General features: G+C 38.3%; 1 protein-coding gene across 2 annotated transcripts in view; it reads right to left on the bottom strand.

Moving 5' to 3' along the window:
- The window catches only part of GABRG3 (gamma-aminobutyric acid type A receptor subunit gamma3), a 344,678-nt gene that overhangs the window by 149,933 nt on the left and 170,482 nt on the right, over positions 1–24,263 (bottom strand). For both annotated transcript variants that reach the window (XM_080377389.1, XM_080377388.1), the window contains 2 exons: positions 21,598–21,818; positions 18,713–18,795 (listed from right to left, as the gene is read on the bottom strand). In XM_080377389.1, the coding sequence (XP_080233515.1) occupies positions 18,713–18,795; positions 21,598–21,818 (304 nt within the window). The remainder of the gene's footprint in view (positions 1–18,712; positions 18,796–21,597; positions 21,819–24,263) is intronic.

Genomic DNA, 24,263 nt, shown 5'->3' with positions numbered 1-24,263 from the left:
CTTATTTGTGTGTAACAAGTACACCAGAAACCGATGTCCTAGTCTGCATGTCAACCTCCTATGTTAAGAAATTATCATCAGCACACTGTAGACATCTCTTTGATTGTTAATGTCTAACCATACTTCCCTTACAACTGCTATCAGAGTGCTGAAAGTCCTCTCTGAGTGCCTGGGCTTGTGATCAGCAGCTTCTTCCAGCGACCTAAAGAAGTCTTCATCTTCTTTATCAGATGATCTGCATCAGGTCCCTGACGTGATGTCCCCCATATTGGTCTGTCTTCTGGACTTTAGCTGTAAGCTCTTGAGGTGCTTATCACCCATTGCCTAGCAGACTTTCAAGTATTTAAGCTATTCCTTCACATAAAGTGCAACCCCTCCTCCTCCTCACCTTCCTAAAACCATGCCTGGAAAATGGGACAAATTCAATAAGCAAAGCACAGGACCTGCTGAGAGGCTGCTACAGCAATCCAGTCATCCCATCTGGTTCTAGCACCTAAGAATATGCTCTGTTTTTTTTTAGTTACTGGTACAGATATAGCCTCAGTGTTTTGGATAAACATGTGGGTTTTTTCACACAGGATACTGATTGTGCTAGCTATTTGTAAGTTATGCCACCTTAACAGCTCACCCACAGCTAGACCCCCAGATTTATTTCAGATCACCATCAGCCTTTAAATATTTAACGTTTTAAAATGTTATACCTTAATGTATAGGCCAGTAGTTCATATGTAGCTATACACTGTTATACTTAGGAATCACTTAACATTCTATGGCATGTGCACATAGGTGAAGTTGAGAGGAATCCTAGGCTGGGACAACATAGAAGAGAAAAGGTAATTGGGTGAGATGTTTTTCTTCCAAATAAAACCCTGATTCCCTTTCCTAATAACTCAACAACTCAATACATGAAGGAAATAAAAATACCAAAGCCAGTGATGGAAGAAGTCTCATGCTTTTTCTTCACTATCTGGCAACCACACCTGCACATGGCATAAAAACCCTCTTGGTAGAATTGCTATTTCACTTAAAAACACAGCTCCTGGAAACAAGAACATGCACATTCCCAGGTTGCTATTTTAAAATCAAGTTTCTAAGTCTCACAGTTGCAGGAAGACATCTGAAAATAAAACTCAGTGATTACAGAAATGCTCTGGAATGTCCCCTGTCATATGATAGCTTGGGTACCCGGCACAATTTTCTTACATTTGGTAGTGGCAGTTCACAGTAAATTAATTAGTCAATGCCTACAGCATCAAGAGGAAAGGCACTGAGGTTTTGGCAGCAACCCTGCATGGATTCATGGACCAGCTAGTTTGACATTCAAAGATTTTTAGCAGACCCCCTATGTCTTACAGCCAATAAAATATTTGTAGCACTAAACTTCTTAAGATTCACCTCTATGCCATCACAGTGTGTGAATTTTGCATCTCTATGAACAGCATGTGAGTTCTGGGTTGGTTTGCAACATACCATGACACCTCCTCCAACCTAATAGTCTGAAGTCATTCTGGCATCAAACTATTACTGTTACAGACACTTGTAGATTTCTTACGCTATCGGAGTGTAACACAGATGTCCAAACTAATGTACTGACATCTTATAAACATAGCAAAGACATTAGAGATCTATTTACTTTTGTACAAACCCTAAGCATATTAAACCTGAGGTAAAGCTAAATGTATCTGATGTTCATGCTCAAGTATTTTTTTCATGTGAACAACATTTAAAAATATAATCTAGGAAATCCAAGTTACCTTTACTAAAAATAAATTTGCACATAGTATCACCTACAGAACCTCAATTTTTTCATATGCATTTGTTAGATCTCTGCTCAGTCTTTTTAAGTAGGTTTGTTGTAATTTTAATATATAAGATCACGTGCCATTCACAACGGTTTAAGAAGAAAAGAACAAGCAACATTTAAGAAAGTAGAAAAAAAAAGACCCTGAAAGTGACATCAAACTCTGGTCTAGGTCAAAATTTAGTATTCCAACTGTTCAGTATCTGGCCTTACATTAAAAACAAAACAAAACTGTCTTTGAATGGACTTACTCATTAAAAATTAAAGATAAGGAATTGTGAAAAACAACTTCTGTTGTTTCTGTCTTGATTGAGATAGATCAGCAATATTCATTTCATATGCTACCATTCTATAAACTACATTGCAGTATATCCTATGCACACACTAATGCTAAAGTTAATTCTTGCAATTTTAATAATCTTGGTAGGTATAAAATGTCTGTAAGTTTGATATTTAACATCTTAAAATCCTTCAAGGCTGGAAAGTGAAGTCATATTCTATAGGCAGAATAGCTTAATAAAAAGGCCTTGAAAACACTGACACTTTAATGGAGTACATAAGTACTTTAGGTCAGTTAATGAAGACCTCTTCAACTTCTCAAGACCTTATATAGCTGGAAAAGTCGTAATTTATACACCTGAGTTGAGAGGTTAGAAGAAACTAAATACTATTTCAAAAAAATTCAAAAATCTCCTTGAGTGATTTCTAAAACCCTGTTTTTGTTTCTCTAACTGTACCAGTCATTATGAACTTTCTGACCATTACAGGTATCAGCTTTTCCTGTGGTTTCAAAAATGGTTTAAGCTTGGAATGGATGATAGTTTTAAACTGAAGTTAAGATGAAAATGATGAAGCAGATTTGGAATTACAGTCATTCGTTCATGACAGTATTTGTATAAGGAGCTCCCTCCAGAGCTTCAAAAGGTTTTGTTCTGACCATCACTGAGAAGTATGTACATCTGTCTGAACGATATTTCAGTCTCATATTCAGTTATTGCAGCTGTTCAGAAATTCTACAGAGGTAAAACCTCTGGTGAAATTTCTGCTATGCCCTGCCTTTCTTTATTGGAAGAATACTATAGGAATATTTTTTTACAGTATTTTAGCACTTCTGTTCCAAGTTATGATTTAAATAAAAAAAAAATATCAAAAGTATATTGTAAGAAAATTAGTGGAAAGAGAAGTACTGAGTTTTTTTAGAGAACTGCAAAAGCTGGTAAGTTTGAGTAAAGGACAAAAACTTCAAAGCACTTAATTATTTGAACTGATGTTTATGAAACAGAATTTAGAACAAAAAATACACAGAAACTCCATTAATTCTGTGATAGGTATGTATATAGCAGTGTTTTATGTCTTTTTATGCTTGAGTCCTGAACAGTAAAATAATTACACATTTACTTTGGTTTTGGGTGGGTTTTATTTCCAGTCTTCATCTACCTTCTATATTAGCTTTCTGTGTTCTCTTTACTTCCTAATTCCAAGCTGCTTGTCACTGCGAATATCTTGTCCTGAAATTAAGTCAGTTCTTGGGTTTTCTATTCCTCTGAGTTTTACCTTATATCAGTTTTCTGGATCTGTCCTTTCAAACATGGACATGACTATTCTTTTTTGTCCTCTGCATCACAAGGAGAGTATCTAGTCCTAGAGTCTTCTTCTTATTGTTCCTGGGCTCCTTCTCTGAGCTCCTTCATTCTCCCTCCCTTATTGTATGCAATTGTCCAGCTGAATGCAACTTGATACTTGTTGTTCCTATGCAGAGGACACCCTGAACTTTGAAGGAAGAGATACTCTCCAGGTGCTACCCTTATGTTTTTACAGGTTGAGCTCAGCCTCTCAACTGCTTTCTGTTTCTTGCCAAAGAATTAGGCTGGAAGGAATATTTTTCATTGCCAGACCTGAGGAAGCAAATTCCGGCCACAGCCAGTCAGTCCACACAGGGGCACAAACATCAATTAGGTGGATAAAGGAAACAGTCATGGGTGGTAGACAACAGGATGAAGAAAAAAAAGGAGGGAGGGAGAGGAAGAAGGGAGAATGAGTAGAAGAAAGGAAAGGGGTAGGGGGAGAAAGAGAAAAAAAAAAGAGAGAAAAAAGGAGGGGGAGGGTAGAAAAGGAAAGGATTGTAGAATACAGTGACACCTAGGAGTTTTCTGAAGATAGGTGTAGGAAGTGATTTTGTGGGGAGTGACTGAGTGGCTGTATTGGGTCAGGCTGAGCCCCACAGCAGCCCTCATAGTGCTGTGCTTGTATTGGTAGCTAGAAAGGTGGTGGTAACACACCAGTGTCAACCCACCACAGTGGCAAAGAGGGGAAACAGGTCTCGTGTCTGACCTGTGACAAGAAGGTGGTGTCCAATTTGAACACAATGGAAGGAGCCGTTGAGGTCAGTGCCAGAGTCCTTCCATACTGTTGTGGTGTGAATGCCGATAGACAACAGGTGGAAGAATGAGCTATCACAGCATTATGCCAGCGACCAGAAAATCAATTCCTGGAATTTGGACAGAGTGGAAGAGCTCTAGGGAGATAAAAGGATACATTCTATACCCTGCTTGACTTTTGAACCTACTGCCTGACTGTATTAGTCTTTGGAAGAATCGCCAGGTCTTGATCAACCTTCACCCCTGATCAACCAAATTCACCTTGCTTGCAAATAATATACCAGTGATTGCTGGTGCTAACAAGCACTGTATAATGAGAAAATACAGAAAAAGCCATTTCTAATAAGACATAGACAGCCATTCAGAAACATAAACACAGGGGAAGGAAACAAACAAAAAACCCTCCTGCGACAATTTTCAATTCTTCCCCTCATCCCCCCTTTTTGGATGTTCCTTAAGAAAGCCAACACTGAAAACTGATTCTCTTAAAAAGTTGTCAGGGAAAGAAGGCTTTCACAAACACAGATTTTTATTTCTGAATATGAACACATTGCTCTATAAGGAAGATTGAATATTTTAACATAAGTCTTGATCTGAATGAGAAAAAAGATGTCTGTCAGGTTGAAAGGGACTTCAGGACGTCTGTAGTTCAACCTCCTGCTCAAAGTAGGGTTGATACTGAAATTCTGACCAGGTGTCTCAGGGCTTTATCCAGTTATGTCTTGAAAACCTCCAAGGACAAAGACTTTACAATGGCCCTTGACAACTTGCTCCAGTGTTTGACTGTCCCTGGTTATTTTGCTTTTCTTTCTATCAAGTCAGAACCTCCCCTGCTTTGAATAATAATCTTTGCCACATTACTGCACCGTGAACTTCAGTATAGTATCTAAGCATTACAGAATACTACCATGCACTGTCCATTAATGTGTTTTGCTTTGGTACATATAGTTATGCAAGATACCAGAGGGAAGGCAGCCTTTGGTGGCTGCAAGGAATCACAGTGAACACGATTATAAATAAAAGTGTGACTGTCGTTCTGAAATCTCAGAAACACCTCAGTTTCCCTGCTGAAACTCCCACACAAGTAGTGACCAGCCTCAGCTTGCTTAACTTTTGAAATCTGATAGTACCACAGACCAGGATTTTTGGCTGCCAGTTCTGCTAAACCTTGACATAAGAAATGCTGCTGTATTTTGCACATAAATCAATAGAAACCTACAGTACAGATCTCCCAAACAACTTTGAAGTTTGCAAGTTGCTGGGAACAGCCTTTTATCTTCCTCTCTGCAGTCTTGTGTTGGCTAGACAAGAAAAACTTTAAGGATTTCATGTATGGACTTTGGGAAAGGTTTTGGGGACAAAAAGAAAGAAAGAAAACATCATGTTATGAAACACTGGGATATCTCAGTTTCCTTTTAATCATGATACATTTATCCAAGAGTTTGTGGTTGCTTTCTCTGGCTGCCAGAGGCAAGCAATGTTGTCTTATTGAAATGTTGATTTTCAGACAACTGCTGTGAACAAATACACCATTCAGACCTGAAAGTTCCCTTCTGTTGAAAGTGATCATTTGCAGACAAACTTCTCCATGCTCATTTGGTCTAGTAGCCTCATTTGAAGTCAATCAATACAGGAAGAAAATACTTGCAAGGTAGAAACATGCACCTCTTACTACTTTTTCTTCTTTTTAACTTGAAAAGAGCAACTAACCTTCCAGAATTAAAACATGGACAACATTGACTGCTCTAAATGATTACCAGTTTTTTTCCTAAATGAGGTGGTATTTTTACTTCTTTTCAGATAAATGCATAGGAAGTACTGTAAGTGCAAAATATTTTTCCCTTAGGTGCTTTATTTTGAAATACAGTAAGCATTTTGACTTCATCTTCTGCAGTGAAAAAATCAGAGTCATAAACAATTCAAAAACTAAAATATCCAGTGTGTGATCAGGCCACTTAAAAGTGAAATAAAAAAGTATATCGAGAATCTCTCCGTTGTCCTTTTAAGACAAGATTTGGAACTAAGCATCACATACGCAGGATTCAGGTGCCTTGGGATGTTATAGGGTGAATATATTTTCCTGTTGAGAACGAAAATTCCTAAAATCTTTCACAAAGTTAAAATGTATATTCCTCAAAAAGAAAACCTTGTCTTTCACAGGAATAACCTCTTTCCAAAGCAATAAATAAATAAATAAATAAATAAATAAATAAATAAATAAATAAATAGATGGAAAATTCCTTGATAGGTCTTCATCAGCTCTGACATTTGGCCTTAATTAGTTCAAATGGCATGAGGTATGCAGTGTATACCATTGCAAACCATGAAGCCTATAATATTAACAGATTTTTTTTATTTAAAGCACAGTTATAGGAAATGCTCATTCAAATGTCAAATAAGTTAATGTAGATAAGGGGAAGACTTACAAGCACAGCAGCACCAGAGTGCCTCAAGGCCAAAACTAAATATTTGACATATATTTCATTAATAAAAATTGAAGGACAGTCAGTTTGTCCATTTCAGAGGATTCGCCATAGGATGTGTTCTTTTTGCTTCATCCTGTTTAATTCTATGCAGCTTCTTGCATATTGCTTGTTGCCTTAGTAGCTGAGCACCTGCCAGTAATGAAAAGATTGAAAACTATCATGTAGCTGTTTTCTCATCCTTTCTTATTCTTCTAGGTGTATCTGTGAGTGGGTGTGTGCAGAGGGATACATGCCTGTGTGAGACAGAGAGGAACAGCGATTCTTTTGGTAGGTTTGCTGCTATACTCGTGTTGCTTCTATATGGTGCAGAAAATGGTGAGATCAGGGTGGATCTTCTTTTCTAAAATGTTTATCTACAAATCAAGGACTAACTTCATATCAGCCTTTCATACATATGGTTTTCTTCTGTTCTAGTCAAGCAACAGTTTCAACTAGGAATTTAGATGGCTTTAATATATCCTGGGGCATGGTATGGAATACTTTGAGCTTAGGGCTCCAGACCATGAACTCTGTTAATCTTTTCATTGCATGAAGCCCATATCAAGCATGGAACAGCTCTGATGTCATTTTCTAGTAACTTGTGTTGCTAAGGATAAAAATAGAAAGATATTGATGAAGGGCCTAAATACAGTGAACTGCAATTCATTCCACTTCCTGATAATCAGATTTGTTTTAATGAGGCTTTTGGTTTTTCACTGGTGGTGTTTTTCTGAAGGGAAGAAACACAGATGTCAAATCAGGCTGCCAGAGTGAAAAAAAGGACATTAACTGGGATGTTTCCCAAAGTGATGCACTAGGATTGACCAAGCAGAGGACACAGATGCAGCTGACTTTGCTCACCAGTGCTCACCAAAAGACATCAATGCAAGTCGCAGCAAAAGCAACAGACAATATGAAACAATTAGTCTGGTTAGGGTTACATGGCTACTGGTAGAGCCAGGAGAACGTCTTACCTCCTAGCTGCTCCTACCCCCAACAGGAGATAATGAAGTCACACACCTCCCCTCCCGATACTGCCTTAGTTTCCCTGGGAAAGAAACTCAGGTAGAAGGAGCTAGAAAGAGCCTGAGTGTCTTCTGCACAAGCTCTCTGATTTGGCAACATGCTGCAGAATAGCATGTACCTTTTGTTCAGTCTACATGCTTCCCTACGTTTTCTTTCTTGCGACTGACAGAAAGATTTTGCAGAAAAGTCAGCTACTCTTGAGCTTTAACACATTAGTAGTAAAACTGCCAGAAGTCACATTATGCAAAAAAAACCCATGGAAAAAATAAATTACTTTACAATATGCATAGCTAGGCCAAATATTAAATTATAACTTAATTTCCATTTCACAGAAATAATCTCTGTATTTAGCTGTACAATATGTCAGCATTTCTTAAAGGATAATCAATTTAAATCTACATCATATGGGAGAATATATTTATTTTAAAATTAAGTTAAATTTGATGTCTCAATTAATGTTTCTGCTTTCTCCTGTCTAAATCTTATCACTTGTTTGTTTGTCTGAGGGGTTATCTGGTAATAAGAGACATTCCAGAATACTTTGACAGACATATGCTACCTAACTATGAAAAAGGATTAGTTTTACTATCTGTCATATAGCATGCCCATTACACAAAGTTAGTCACTTTTTAAGGAGACAGGCCTGCCCTTCCCAGCAAGGGACCCAGCCAGTCAGACCTCAGCAACATCCCTCTAATAGGAACAGATGCACAGGGCATTTCCATGATTCCCCTCTAGCTCCGTTAGCAAAGCAACATTCAAGGCTGCACAACTGCCTTCCTTCCTTCACTTAGCTCCATGGGCACTAGGGGTATGTTTTCGTTTTTACATTAATTTTGCAGAAGCAGAAGGGAGAAAAGGGAAAGGCCTTTTCTTATGGTAAGCTTTCCTGTTTCCAGGCTGCCTTGTTTTTCCAGGCTGCTTTAAAGGTAAAAAAAATTGACAAGATACGGCTAATAAGTTGAGGACTTGGTGTTCTCATCCTGGTTTTTGGGACTGTTATAAGTAAACCTTTGATTGCTTCTACTAACCTCATTATCATTGGTCAGTTAAGCCTAGCAAAAGTAACAAGCATCCGTTGGGCTCTAGCCAAGATGCCTCTAATTTGAGAGTCAACAGTAACTGCTTTTGTTAAACTTCTGTGGCGTACTGCAGGTTATCTGGCTGACCTTGGCAGTTCTGGTCATTAATTCTCTCTTCCTCAATACTTTTACTCAGTATTTGTTCTGGCTCTGGTTCTGGTTCTGACACCTGTTCAGTACTTCTTGGTTCTCAAAGTGCCAAATGGTTTCTCTACACTTGGAAGCAATTCTGCAGCAATTCTTTTATCATAAGACACCATCGAATTCTCACAGTTTGGAGATGTATTTGTGTAACTTTTAAGTGTGGCCATTGATGTGGCCATGAAAGACAATACATTTTTTTTAAATTTATTTTTTAAAAAATGTAATTATAAAACTATATGTTCTTTGTTTCTTTAAGAATGTGCCACATATTCTATTAGGGACCTAAAATAGATTGAACCTTCTGGATTCAAGCAAGCTTGTCTCCTGCCTTTGGAAATGTGCAAATAAGGGTAGGAGAAGGGAACTGTTGCAGCTTTCAAGTTGCCTGGCAGTGGGTTATTTTGACTTGTACTTTCATGTTTTGTTGTATTTTGTGATGTACATTTCCATTACATTAAGGGAGGCTACAAGGAATAAACGCATGTGATTATATCAGCATTTGCCAAAATGTAACACTCCAAAAGAAAGGAATCCAAAGTAAGCCTACCATGTAACACCTGTGCACACACAATGGAGCATGCATCTTGGAAGGTGTCTTAGGAAGTTTCTTCAAGGATCAAGATAACCACCAAAGATCAAAATCTGCCCATAACCCAAAGAGGAGTGATGGGTCTGGTCATGGTGGCTGCATCGGGCTCCAAGTGCATTCCAGGGAGACAAATAACACAATAGCCAAGGGTTAATTTGAACAATGCACTCACCTAACAGTACTGGTCAACGTCTGACTCAGGCCAAGTTTGAAAGAAACTTAAACTTCTGTTGTTGGTCTGAAATATGACTATGAGTCAATTATCTCACTCCACAAAAAGTGGACAGCCCAAGGCCCACTGAGCTCTCCTGCACAACAGTGGGCTGCACTCCAGGATCTCCCCTTGAGTAGGGACGCCTCTCAGGGTTACTCCTCGAGGTTGAGAGAATCTTTGCTGCAACAGATTCTCAGTGATTAATAGCATGCTAAACTTTGAAATCTTAGCTAAATGATAGAAAGGATTGATTGTGCACATATAATCCTTTAGATGTAAAGTGTTGACCAAGTCTGGGACTAAGTCTGGATCCAGCCATACATAAACTTGTCTCTGAGAAGGAGTTTAGAATGCAAGAGTGTCCTTTCTGAATCTCACCACCCAACAGGATGGTCTCCCTGACAGTCCTGTCTGACCCTGTCCTTTATACAGGAAACAATCAGGTGCACCTTTCCATCAAATCTTGTTAAACCACTGTCGCATTTACTAGGAAATTTTGTTAAATTGCTGTTTTATATAAAAATACTGCTGCTTCTCTCTTAAGAGTGAAGTGTATCACTCATTTCCACGACAGTAGGGCTGTCTATTACCTGGCTTAAGAAGTTATCCTCAACGCTGTCCAGGACTCTCCTAGATTGTCTATAGCTTGCCATGCTACTTTTCCAGCAGATGTTGGGGTGGTTGAAGTCCCCCAGAAGGACAAGAGCATGCAAGCACGATGCCACTTGTAGCTGGAGTAAGAGGGTTTCATCAATAGACTCCCCTTGACTGGATGGCCTATATTAGACATCAACTACAAGGTTCACTTTGTTGCCTCAGTCTCCAATTCTTATCCATAAGCTTATCTACAAGTTGCTTGTGAGTATTTTCAGACAGTTCTTCACACTCTATCTACTTTATTGATGTAGAGAGCAGCCCTTCTGCCCTGCCTTCCTTGCCTGTCCTTTCTGAACAGCTTGTAGCCATTGATAGATGCACTCCAGTTACCAACAGCTAGAAGCTGGCAGGTACAACATGGTCATTTTGTCCTGTGATATAGTTGTCACAGCGTGCCAAAACCAGTCATTCCTTCATGTGTTAAAAAATAAGATGCAAAGCAGTGTGACTGTCTCCTGATGCTCTGTATATCATAAATATGAGCTCTGTATGTCAGAAGTTACAAACACAGCCCAGCCAGGAGCTTACATGTTATGGACCAGCTTCTCCATAAAGATCAGATTCATTTGCAAACCAGTTATCACATACCTAAATAAGCACTTAACAATAATATAAATATACAGTATATAATACATGTTACATTGCAGTTGAGGGAGCAAGCTATTTAATTCCTGCCTGTGGTGCTTTGTGTCACACTGACAAGTGTTTGTAAAAAAAAAAAAAAAAGATCACATTGGCACATGATAACATTCTTAAAGGGGTTTTGGCTTCAAGTAAATACTGAATATAATGAGATGTGATGAAATCATGGGAACTAGCAATGATTGTCACATGGCAGAGACTGCAGGGCCTTTTGCTGATACATTCAGTTGTCAGACATTCAACCAGCTACTTGCCTTGTTTCAGCATTTTCTCTTATTTTGTCCTGACACCATAAGTATAACTTCGTTAGATACATATATTCTTGCCAAAGAAAAAAAAAGGCTTGCAGACAGGCTTTGTTATTCCTAATTTATTTATTTTTTTTAATCTGACTAATAGAAAACTTAGAAAAATAAGACTCGTTGCATTGAGAATCCAGACTGCACTTGGGATTTTGGGGACTTCCAGTCTTTTTGTTTAAATATAAGTGAGAGCTGGGGGTTCTATTCCTGCAGTACAGTTGCCTATCTTAACCTTCAGATCCTGGAATAAGAGCTTTTTTTTTTTTTCCTGGCCTCTACAGCAGATGCCTAAAGAGTTTGTGACACAGGCCTCTTATCTTCCTCAGGCAACTGTGCAAGGTACATGGAGACACCAAAGATCCTTGGAAGACCACTGCAAAACTCAGGTAGATGCCAGGTTCATGAGATAGCATACCATCAATCTAGAGAGTGTCAGGAAGAGTTTGCTGGACCCAAGATATTATGAGTTAAGCATTTTAGGCTTCACTAATTAGCATTTGCTGTAATTTTACTCTAGCATCTCATTTTTGCTGGAAGTAACGGCAGCTGCTGCCTCTCCGAAGAAGCCTTCAGTCTCATGAAGAAAAATCTCAAGAGTCACTATAAAAGGAGAGACACATTTGGTCTGCTACTAGGCCAAAATCTCAGCTCTTTATGAGGAACAGAAGAGCAAGGGATAATCCATGAATTAATCACTGCCATCAACTCTCCCCAATCATCAGGGAGGCAATGGACAACCCTCAACCTCAGAGACGTTTCACTGCTTTTTCTACAAAACGGAGATCATTTGTGTAGTGGCAGGTATCAGATCCAATATCAGATTATTTTAAAGTCTATCACTCCTATATTGTCGCAGCACTCTCCAAACTATCAAGCTGCAACAAGGTCTTTTACCATCTCATACCAACATACTCTTCATACCAATCCCTCTGCTGCCTTCTCCTCATCTTGCCTCATCCAGGACACATTTCTCTCTTCCCTTCTCTCTACTCCTTCCTCCTCTCTCTTCCTCAGCTGCTCTCTCTTCATTGGCTCTCAGCCACTTAACAGAACCAGCCACACCTGCACATTGTCTACATCAGCCAACCCGCTGCCCCGAAGCCAGCCCACAGCTGTATATTATCAATGCTAATTAATCCAGCTTCATTCCTCTACACTATATCACAACATATTATATAAATTTTGAACCAGCATTTAGCCATATAGCTGTACATGTTTAGAAAAGCGTCTCTGATATATCTTGAGCAATGAGACAAGACTAAAAGAAAGAGTAGTGCCACACTAATACTTACAATATGTACTGGTTTGGTATAAGTATCCTATGAATCAGAGTTAGGAAGTGTAACTTTACAGTGAATGTACTTATACCATGGATGAATTTGACCAATTTCATAGATATATAGTACATCCTATTGGAGCAATTAGACAAAAATTAGCAGAACTTCAAATGCAAACTACCTTGTAAAATTTTTATGAGACTTGGCTTGGCTATGACATAGAGAATCATAAAAAATCTAGAAGATACTTAATGCAGTGTCTCTTAACATACCAAGAAATTTATTGAGTCACACACAGAAAAGTAGTAATGAATTAGTAAGTAGCAAGTAGTCAAGGAACTGGATAAATATTTTACTTTCTAAGAAACAATACATTATTTATGTTAGATAAAAAAAAGAAACACTGACAGGGAATTTTAGGGAAACCTAAGGAGAGCTTACCCTTTTAGGTAACCTCGGGTTACAGCTGAGCAATGCAGCAGCAGATTACACTCAGAATGGTTATTGGAATGAAGAAATGAAATTACTCATATAGAATTATAACATATTTCAAATTCACTATATCCAAGTGTCATTGTGGGTACCTCAGGAAAAAAAATGCTTAGAAACGGTAATGCTTACAGGTTAATGAAAGCAAATAAATTCCTAAAGAATTGTGCACTCCTCGTAAATCTTTGGAATGGTCAACTTGTTTTTGAATACTGCCTTGTACAACAGCCAAGGTATTTGAAAACATGTGTAATGAAAACAGTAAAGTCCAAAAGAGGGCAACAAAGATAAGAAAATATGGAAATGGCTGTGTATAAGAGGGATTAGCAGATGAATAGGAGGAGGGTTTTATCACAAATATGCTTCACATATAATTGTATTCATGAATTGTCATATATGACACAAGTCATATGCTAAATACAGGGTTTGGAAGGAAACTTTCAAAGGCTAAATTTTCCATAAATATAATTCTTCTTTCTTCTCTATGTTGACTCTTCTCTGGAAAAGTAAGCTTTCTGAAGAGAAGGATGGATGCATCCCAGTACCTTAATTTCTACTTTCCTTGAAGAGAAAAAAGCTACAACAGCTAAAATATGCTTGTCACAAAACCTGAATCAAGAATTCCATTGATGTCACATGATCTGGTTCAGCCCATTACAAAGAGCACAGATGGGAAGTTCAGATGTGGATTAAAGCTCTTTCTGCATATTGTAATGTTTTCCCAGCATCTTTAATGAAACTCCTACTGAGATATGAACTGTGTTCCTTCTGGCCTGTTCTTCATCAGGAGTAAAATTCTGCCCTCAGACCTTATTAATGATTCTGCTGATGATACATGAGATGAAACAAAGCACAGCTCATACAACAAAACCAGCATTTACTTTTCTAGGCTAGGAAAAACATATTAAAATTGGCAACGACAGCTAGTTCAGTTAGAAAATTAATGATATGAGGCTCAAAGTACTGACTGCATATCCATGAGAGGTTTCATGTTCAAAGGGGGAACATTTGATTGAACTGAGTTTATATTTAGAAAGACAGTATCTGTTTCTTTCAAGCACTATGTTAAATTTGGATGCATTTCTTTTAAATGCATTTCACATTTCTTTACTTTTTTCTGCAATACTTTGCGTGCTCTTGTACATCACCTGACAAAAAAAGCCCACGAACTTTTAGAAGGCTAAAAGTACATGTTTTAAGACCTGACTGAGCAAACTGGACCATCAATAGCTGGAAATTTTAATTTCCTCTGTTTTCAACAGAATGGAAAACACTCGAATTGTTGGTGTATATTTTAGTGCTTGCAGTAGGAATTGCATTCCGGGAATGCCCACCTTTTCCTGCCTTGCAGCAGTCCTCCAGTCATGGGCAACTCAGGACACTGTAGACCTTCTCACTAAGAAAAAGTAATTGGCTACAAAAATTGTTGTAACATATATTGCCTGAATTTAAGGTGCTTTTAAAAGGGAACAACAGTGTCTGTCTGCAGTTTGATCAGAACAGCAGCAATAAAAACAAAGCAATGAAAGCCCATTAATAAATTCAATCTTATTATTTTTATCCTGTCAGTTTGTGCTGCAGCTCAGTATTACTGCATCTGACAAAGCCTGAAGGTTGGCTTTACAGATTGTTTCAGACCTCAGGTATGCAACTAGCACAGATTCCCACCATAAAGCTCCTTGTATATCATTAAAAAGTGAGTTGACCAGATGTTCTAAACAAGGTGTAATGGGTTTGTCAGCTTCATTCTGGTATGGCTGTCATATGCTGTCACCTCAGGGAATGTCATGAATTTAAGTTAAGCTTGAGTACATTGATGGGGAGAAGAGGTGAAGGTTGTGCTGGGCTGAAGAAATGAACACCTCAAACAATTAACTGTTGTGCAGGTGTGGGTACAAACACACTCACATTATTCTGCAGTGTGCCTAGTCCTCCCAAATTAAGAAAATCCAGAACATTCAGCAGTGCCCACCAGTGGGTGATAAAGGAAAACCAAAACCATGTAGGCCAGCTGGAAGCCAGTCATGTGATGACTCTAATGGAGAAGAGCTCCTTTAAGTAGCTTAGCCATACAGCCACTTTTATCTACTATTTATTCTGAAATGTTCTTACTCCCTCAGAATAAAATAAAAAAATAGTGCCCATTAGTACAGAGTGATCTCATTATGCTTAATAGCTCCCAATGCATTCTTCTTCCAATGATTTGTCCAAACGGTTTTGAATCCTTATAAAATTTTAACACCCATAGTATCCAATGGTAGGACTTCCACAATTAATTGTATTTAACTTCTCATTTCCAGACCGCATCTTGTTGCCTGCATCTTATTTGCTTATTCTTGTGCTGACATTGTCCTTCAGAGTATCTCCTCTTCCTTACTGATATTTATGCAAGTCCTAACTCCCCCAATAAACTAAATTTTATGGCAGAATTCTAAAATTATTTCCACAATGCTCAAATCAGTGCTGAACAGAGATAACCAAGACAGTTTAATATGCTACTTGAGTGCCAGAAGTAGCACAGCAGCCTCCCTTGGCTCAGGAGGATAAATTCACCCAAATGAAGAACCACACTGACAGAATATTTTTATACAGTAGTATATAGTACTTTAAAACCATATGAGGAAAATGTGATCATATTGATCAATATTTATCAAAGATCGCTACACTATGATCAAGTCACAGCAGTGATTCTTTCTTCCCATTCACAAGAAACACACATTCATTCCATACATTCATTGGCATTGATGCCAACTTTCTGGCATCTCTGTATTAATGAATCCTGCTTGCCACAAGTGGCTGATGAAACCAATCTGGTACTTGGAGTGGGAAAGAGCTGTTGCATTGCATAGCAGCCCTGAATCATGCCACTGGGCTCAACTTTTCATGTAAGCAACGTGCTAAGCACACATCGTGTAAGGACAGCAACAACAGACATGCACCTACCACATGCCCTAATATGCCAGATGATTCATCTCATCGTGTCCACTTGAAGCACACACAAAAGTTGAGAGTAAAGAGCTTTCAAATTATTTCAATACTTTGTAACTCCTGTAAAAAAGACTAAAGAGCTCCAGGAACCATTCTTGAATGAGATTTTCCACAGGAAGGGGTAGGTAGGTTTTAGTAACCACTGTTATCATACTAAGATGGTCTCTTGTTTATAAGCTGCTGATTTGTCCTTATTCATCCTGGCAACAGACCAAGTAGAGCTCAGAATTCCCGTGGAAGAAAAATCAACTGTCCCCAGAGTAACAGCTGAGTTAGGGTGTGAATTAGTTGGCACTAGAGGAAAATACTCCAGAAACAATTTGAGATTAGTTTCACATTTCTGAAATGTCATGGGAAATTTATATAAAAAGTAAGAAATTTCAAATTTTAACCTTGTTCATGTGTGTGCAGAGCTGCAGGGAATATTCTCCAAAACTTGTGCTTTTTTGTGCTTGCCTACAGTGGAAACTATGAAGATCTGTCTTGTGCTGAGGAACAAACGAAAGGGATGCACAGGGAAGAGGAGCTGTGCTGTGAATTCTACAACCATTTTTATTTCGTTTGAAGACATACATCTTGGAATCAGTAATCAGCTTGTCCACTCAGAAACCTGTCATAGCAGGCAGTAATAAATCATTCAGGCATCCACTCAGTCATTCATTTCTTAAGTACCACTGCGTGCCATGTATCTTGAGACTGCTACGAAAGTATGCAACATCGAAAATACAGCCAAGTTATGAAAGAAACAAATCATACAGATTTCCTAATATTATAACAGTAATGCTAAAAGTGTTCAAGGAAAAGAACACAATTCAGTATGAACCTAAAGAAATAAACCCTTGTTATCAACATGACCAAAAAGTTCAACAAAACTATAAAACATTATTTTAATATTCCTGCATGGGTTTTTCCATCTGGCAAGAAACTACAAAGAATGCACATTGAAACTGTGACACATTCAGCTTCTGCTTGATCTTATGTAGTCTCCACCTCCATAGATGGCAGTACATGTATAATGGCAATACAGGTATGTTTTCAGTGGCAGAAGGCCTCCGAGATAATAGGTCTAAATTAGGAGGAACCTCTTTAAATCAAGATGTATTTGAAACTTTGCCATTGAGCAGAGCCTTTTTAAGTTCCCACTGATATCCTCCCTCTTTAAACAGAAACCACAAAGCATAACTTACTTGCATTCGGCAACTGTCTAGCTGTTAGGGAATGCAAGTCTGAAGTGTTTTCTATTAGAGTTCTCCTTCTTCGGGTATTGCTAGCACAGAAACTATCAGATTTATGTGGTAGGTTTAGTTGGTATCTCTGGACTGGGATTTAAGTTTTAAGATCACACACTCCTTTCCCTGTACCTCAACAAATCAATAGCAGTTGCCACAAGGTAAGAGTAGCTTGATGCAGTAATGAAAGATAGCTGGGGTGCATATAGTTCAGTAAGAAATGTTCATTAGCATGAAAGCTCATTCCAGAGCTATATGCCTCTTGTTGATTATTCATATATTCCACACATCTGAATGAAACACACTACTGTGTATTTTTGACCAGGCTCACTTATATACATAGATCATAAAAAATGGCAATGTAGTGATAATGTTTTGGGGGAAAGGGAGTTATTTACACTGGCAGATTTTTAAAAAGAGTTTTCCTGGGGAAAATGAAGAATACACCCTGGATCAGCTGAAATTCAAATCTGGTTTCTAATTGAGGATTACTGTTTGTATACTTTTCATACATGGAAATTAATACCCTACTATCACAACAGCATACATATTATGAAGACATTAAATAGTGTTATTCTCCTATCACATTTTAAGAGAAGATGGAAAAAAAGCTATTTTCTAAATAGAAAGATAAAACATTTCCCATTCAGAACACAGATCCTGAGTCTTGGCATCTATCAAAAGAAAAATCTTTAGTGGAGAATCTTTTAAAAATGTTTGTAAAACATTCACATTGTGTGATAACAAAACTGTGCAGGTGCACCCATGAGTGGACAGCACTCAAGCTTTTTCAAATGAATCAGCATTAAGATAACTTTTCCTCACAGTAATATTGGACCCCAAGAATAACTCACCTGACTTTTGTTTTCCATCCATTTCACCAATGTATTTGTTTTGCCTGTTAGGTAGATTCTAAATATACCAACACCACCACATACAACATTGTGACTACCGGACAAACTGAGCAATAAAAGGAAAATGAGATTTATGTTACACCATTTACTGTTATTATGGAACAAAGAGGCATTACCATGATATTTGTTATTAACTTAGACGTTCAGAGATTGCTCTGCATGTCCCCAAGCTGTGCACCTCCACAAGAAAACTGCAACTTCTATTCTTATTTGCATGTCACACGATTGTATAGATTAACATAACACAGACTGGTATGAATATCTGCTCTCACTGAAAGTCTATCAACTAGAAAGACTGGTTCTGGCAAAAATAACAGTCAATCCACAGAAGAATTCATGGCATAAATATATCAACCAGGAATGTTTGTGAGGAAAACAAAAATTCCTTGAATATTTAAGCAAACCTAAACTTTCTATACCTGTTGTGGAATGGTTGAACAACCTGACATAAAGAAGAATTAAATTTGTACCTCTGCGTACTAGTCATACACAACAGGCATCAAAGTATTACTTACAGCTAGAGAATATCAGAGGACATGAGTGTTCATCCATTGGGAAATTGTGCAGCTGCAGCTGGCACTCAGCATTGATGGTAAGCCTATGGAGAAACCAAGCATTTGTTACTGCACATCAGCACAATGAACAGTCAGAGGAAAAGGCAGGGTAACTGTAGATATCATGCAAGAGCACTTTGACATGCATAAGCAAGGCCTGAAAGGAAAGGACTGTATTTGCAGATTGTTCATTGGTTATTTAGACTTGATCCAAAACAATAATAATTATGTAAATTCACAAATCATTTCAGGCACATCATTAAGAATTTCTTGATCCCAAGAAATCTGCACGTATCTTTTTCTCTAGACAATTCATCACTGAAGGACATGGGATGGGAACAACTATTCTTTACAAAAACAACAGGAATACTGCTGATGTGGTGGTATGTGATTCCACTAAATTAAAACCTCATAAAGAATTTTATATGGAATAGTCTCCAAATTTACTTATAGTGTGAACTTAAAATTCTTTCAATCATTTTGGGCTGTTTCTCAAAAACTCAATAAATCTCTGCTGTACAGATGTAAAAATGAGATCAGCAAAAATCTCTTCAGCCCCACTTGAAAGCTTGTTTTACATGATATCCATAACACAACGGACACTATGAATGGAGCTGATTTTAAAATTACTGTTAAAACCAGATAATCTTCAATCTGGTAACTTAGAAAGTAAATCTATTTATCCAGGTAGATTGCTAGTTATTATACAGTCTTTTTCAAGAAACAGACTTTACATTAATTGCATGCCTGAATTTATGCAGAAAGTGTATGGCACGACGGTTTTTGTTGGCTTCTTTTCTTTTTTTTAAACTAATTCAAAAGCTAACAGACTGGATGGGGAAAGATTTGTGTCTCAGACTTAGGATGGCAGAGAAAACCTCTGTCTTGGAGAAGGTCACTTGTGAGGAACTTAACTTTTTTAGAACTGACACTAGAAAAGGATTTGCAGTATTACAGTGCAGAGGAATTATAGAGGATTGAAGGCAGGTTAATTAACATTGATAATATACAGCTGTGGGCTGGCTTGAGGGGCAGTGGGTTGGCTGATGTAGATAAGGTGTAGCTGTGGCTGGTTGCTGCTAAGTAGTTAAATAGCTCTAAGGGAGATGGAAGAGGAGTACTAGGTGAAGACAGACCTGGGAGAAGTAGAGGGAGGAGAGAGAGCACCCTAGATGTAGGAGAGGCCCTGGGAGAAGAAGAGGGCCTGGATGAGGAAAGGCTGGCTGGAAGAGGAACCCAGGAAGGAAGAGTCTGGATGCAGCAGAGGCAAGAAATAGGGTGAATTGGCCTGAAGAGGGTGAAGGAACAGCACGGACAGTAGATGAACCGTTGAAACCTTGTGGGGGTTGGTGGCTGTGCTGGGGCAAGGTGTGGGAACTACTTATTGAAGTTAACCTGGTATGTGATGGTAAAAGCCTTGTTGCAGCTGGCTAGTTTTGCTAATGCTGTGATGTTACAGTAGGAGTGTATTCGCACCCGAAAGTGGGAAGGGAATGGAAAGGCATGGAGCATGACTGAACCTTGTACAACTTCTCCTGAATGCAGAACACTCATTAACACCTGACAGTAGCAGGGCATACAGTTGTTACTGCTTCCATGCCATACCAATTCTGACACTTAGTCAGATAAATTGGTTTTGAATTACATGGTGTTATCAGTGAACAATGATCACTAACAACTCCTCTTAAGTAAAAAAAGAGGCTGACCTGAGTAGGTGAAAAAGACTCAAAACATTTTTCACAAACTAAAAATGCTCACCCAAACAATCCACTGGGTCAAGTATCACCCCTCTTTTTTTTTAGCTGTTTTAGGCAAATTTTGCAGTTCATGCAACAAATTACTTCTTTAGTGATAGGTATGTAAGTCTAAATACTAGTAGATAGATAATTAACTGTAATACTGCAACAGGGCTTAATTGCAAAACAAAGCAGAAAACAAACAAACACAACTAAGAGGGTACTGGAATTGACATCCTAATAACTGATGTCTTTAGCTAAAGGCTACTAAAATAAGCAAGAGCTTTTCATGATGGAGCAAGCCTGAGAAGGGAAGGGCACTAAAAATATCAGTAGCTTTTCCAGCTGTTTAATTCCTTTCTTATTTTTTGCCAAAGACTTTCTCTTGAAGTGCAACTGCAAGTATGATCATAACTTAAGGTTGCACTGAGAGGGCTGAACACAATCACTGAAGAAAATGTAGCATGAAAGGGTAGTTCTGAAACAGTTTGCCATATGGAATACAGCTTATGGCAGAACTCCCTTCTGAGCAATTCATCTCTTCCATAAGTAAACACATTTTTCATTTTCACAGGCTTTTTTAATGCAAATATAGACAGTATTTCTAATACCATCCAGTTGATGGTATCATATAGATTAGAAAAACTCTAAAAGCCTTTCCTCCAGCAATTTACCCTTGTGATGCAATGTGACAGACTATCTTTCAGCATGACTTATTTGAAGAATCAAGTATTGACATTAGCATGAATCTAGAAATACTTTATCTAGCCCTACTGATATCTATCGCTGATCTATCTCTGATCAAAAAGGTTTCTGACAGGTTTTATGGGACTACATGCTCCTAATTTTATTACAGCACTAAAAAGCTCAACTTCTACAATTCAGACAGACCCATTTCCAGTTCTCCAGGTTTCTTTTTTAGAAAGACAAGACTTTGGTTTTTAAACTCAGCACTACTTACGCTTGAATACTTCAGTATTTGTCAAGCATGATTAGGCAAGCATCAGGAAGAAAACAGCAGAGGAGAATGAAGATACCATTGAAAATTACTACTACTACTACGCCAGAGGCAGGAAAAGCTTTCAGCTCTGCATCTTGCCGAGTGCTTACCTGAGGGTGTACAAGATCTTGCCATCATTCCATATGCGGAGGAGCTGGTTGGGGGTGGTGATCCAGTGAGCCTCTGCGGTCTTTGAGTTACGAAATATTGTGTCCGGGATCCAGATCAAGCCCACCATGTTGCTGTTCAGAGTCAGTATTTTCATGGTGCTGTTGAAGCGAAGACGGCTATCTGTCCACGTCTGGGCAAAAAATATATCAATTTGATATTCCTGCAATGAAAGCATGATAAGCAAATTAAAATCAGTTCCACACTTCCCACTACTATTTGGTGTTTGGTAAGGTCTGTCCAGGTGTAGAGCATCAGAATACATTCAGGCCAATGGAGCTATGTTATCCTTTTTTACTGCCTAAGAAAAAATTTTCCCCCCTCTAACTACTTTGGAAAACAGGCCAAACATTGCACTTGCCTTGGTCTTGTGCCATAACAATTTCTGCCCTAGCACATTCTATTGTCTCTGAAAAGTCCCAGCTGCCAGGTACAATTTGCTGACACTTTTTTGTTGTAGGGCAGACTGATTAAAGAGGTGTGAGAGATGAACAGGAGCAACACACGTAAGCTGGAGAATGGTAAATTCCCCTGATTATGGTAGTGCCTTTTGGGGTGGTGTTTGTGTAAATTCAGTAAATTAATTATTCTCTTTGTTAGCAGTTGTTCAGCAGGCCACACTACAGAAGAACCAAAAAGGCATGTTCGTGCTTCTTTATGGACACCTCGTATCCCAAATGCTAAGAGCTGAGCAGTCAGTAGCTTACCACCCTGAACAGGTTAATACCATAATTTACATGAACCTCATCCTTTCTTTCACTCCATCTTTACTGTTGTGTTTCTGTACTGTGTTTCTGTATGTGAGCAATCATAGCAGGTATAACTGCAGAAATTAAAATACACATGGACAAACAGACAAAATTTTATAGGTGAACATACAAACATACTAATTTATGCATTTCATACCCCATGGAAGAAACTGTAAAACTCCATATTTGAATTGTGAACTACAGCCACTGGAGGCTGGGGAAGGACGTGTTTGATTTGCTTATGTTTCTCTTTCTCTTTCCAGGCTACTTCACCTGTGAACCCTGTAGAAACAGCCATCTGATTGTATCAAGAAAGACCCTCTTAGTATCACAGAGTTGTGTGTCCCATGACAGGGACAGTGTTTGCTGATATGACACAAAGCATATGCTCTACAACGCAGGCTAATAGAGTAGGATAATACAGAGGAAAACATCTTCTTAGGTCCCCGCGTAAATGCACTCTTGGTGTATCTGAACAAAGGAGAATTAAGACTGTGAGGAAAAGTCTAGTATATCTTTGCTTTTGACCACTCTGAACTTGCTTTTATTACATTTTTGTTTGTCTAAGTTTTAGAAGTTTTTAAACGGAAGGTGTAAAAAAGAAATGCTATTGTACAAACAGTGTTGTGGTGGTTTTTTTTTTTTTTTGTTGTTTATAGATAGTTAGAAGAGCTCGTAGACTAAACTGAGGACAGCAATTTTGCTAAGAGCCATCTGGTTCTCCTGTGCTATTACATTTTTGGCAGGCCATTCTTCCAAAGCTGATGTTACAACACCAGGAAACCCAATTCACTGACACTGTAATTCTAGTGCAAAACACACTCTGGGCCTCTCATCTCTAGATGGCAAATGATCAATAGGTGCATAAGTAGGACTAGCGTGTATCTAAATACCAGGTAATAGATCACCTTAGGAATTAAAGCCTAGCCACCAAAGGCATTAAGGACAATTTTTCTTCGTAGCCTATCTCACCACTGTTTTTCATTGCATTATTAGGCTTATTTTTCAAGGAAGCTGACAGATTTGAATCCAAAGAGACTTCTTTTTTCATCTCGATGAGCACAAAGTTGCACATCTCCACACACTTAAAGGATGCAATGTAATGTACACAACATTACCCTTATTATTCAAAAAAGGACAGCCTTAATTCACCAGGTTTAAGATGGTAGACTGCTAATCTTTTTGTTTACAATCAACTCTGTATCATTTTAGCCCTTGAAAGTCCTGTGACAAGAGTTTGGCAATTCAGCTTCTGTAGAGAGGAATATGCCAGACATGGCTACAGGTTTCTCCAAATGCTGACTGAGTTGCTTTTTTAGCTCACATGTCAGAATCAGTATTTATAGAATCAAAGACCATTTGTATACAGCTGGCTAATGACAGTGCTGTCTTTTTACAGGACAAGTTTTTGCATGATATTCATATTTGAGGTTATTTTATATGAATGCTTTATTTTTACTAAATTTAAGGGCAGCCATAATTCTCTTCTAGTATATTGCACATATTTAATGATATTTAGGATTTCTACCCCAGCAAAGGAAAGAAAGACCTTGAGCTCCACAATGCAGTGTTCTGAGAAGATACTGCAGCTAGATCTGAGCAAAGTGGGCACCAAGAGCAGTATAGGTGTATCATTGTGGTTTCCATCCAGGTAAACTCTGGCTGGGAAACAGATTACATTAGCCTAGAAGTAAGGCCATGCCAACACCGCTGTCCAACTACCATTTTGAATCTCCTTTACTCATTACTGCAACTAGAACACACCAGAAAATTATCATTATTCAATATTACCTCTGCAATGGGCCACTGTAACTCCATTCACCTTAACGAAAACATTTCAATTCAAATCAAATGGTTCA

This window comes from Falco punctatus, assembly GCF_963210335.1.
Source record: "Falco punctatus genome assembly, chromosome: 2".
NCBI classification, from domain to species: Eukaryota; Metazoa; Chordata; class Aves; order Falconiformes; family Falconidae; genus Falco; species Falco punctatus.
Note: the sequence above shows the minus strand (reverse complement) of the source record. Positions and strands in the feature narration are given on the sequence as shown.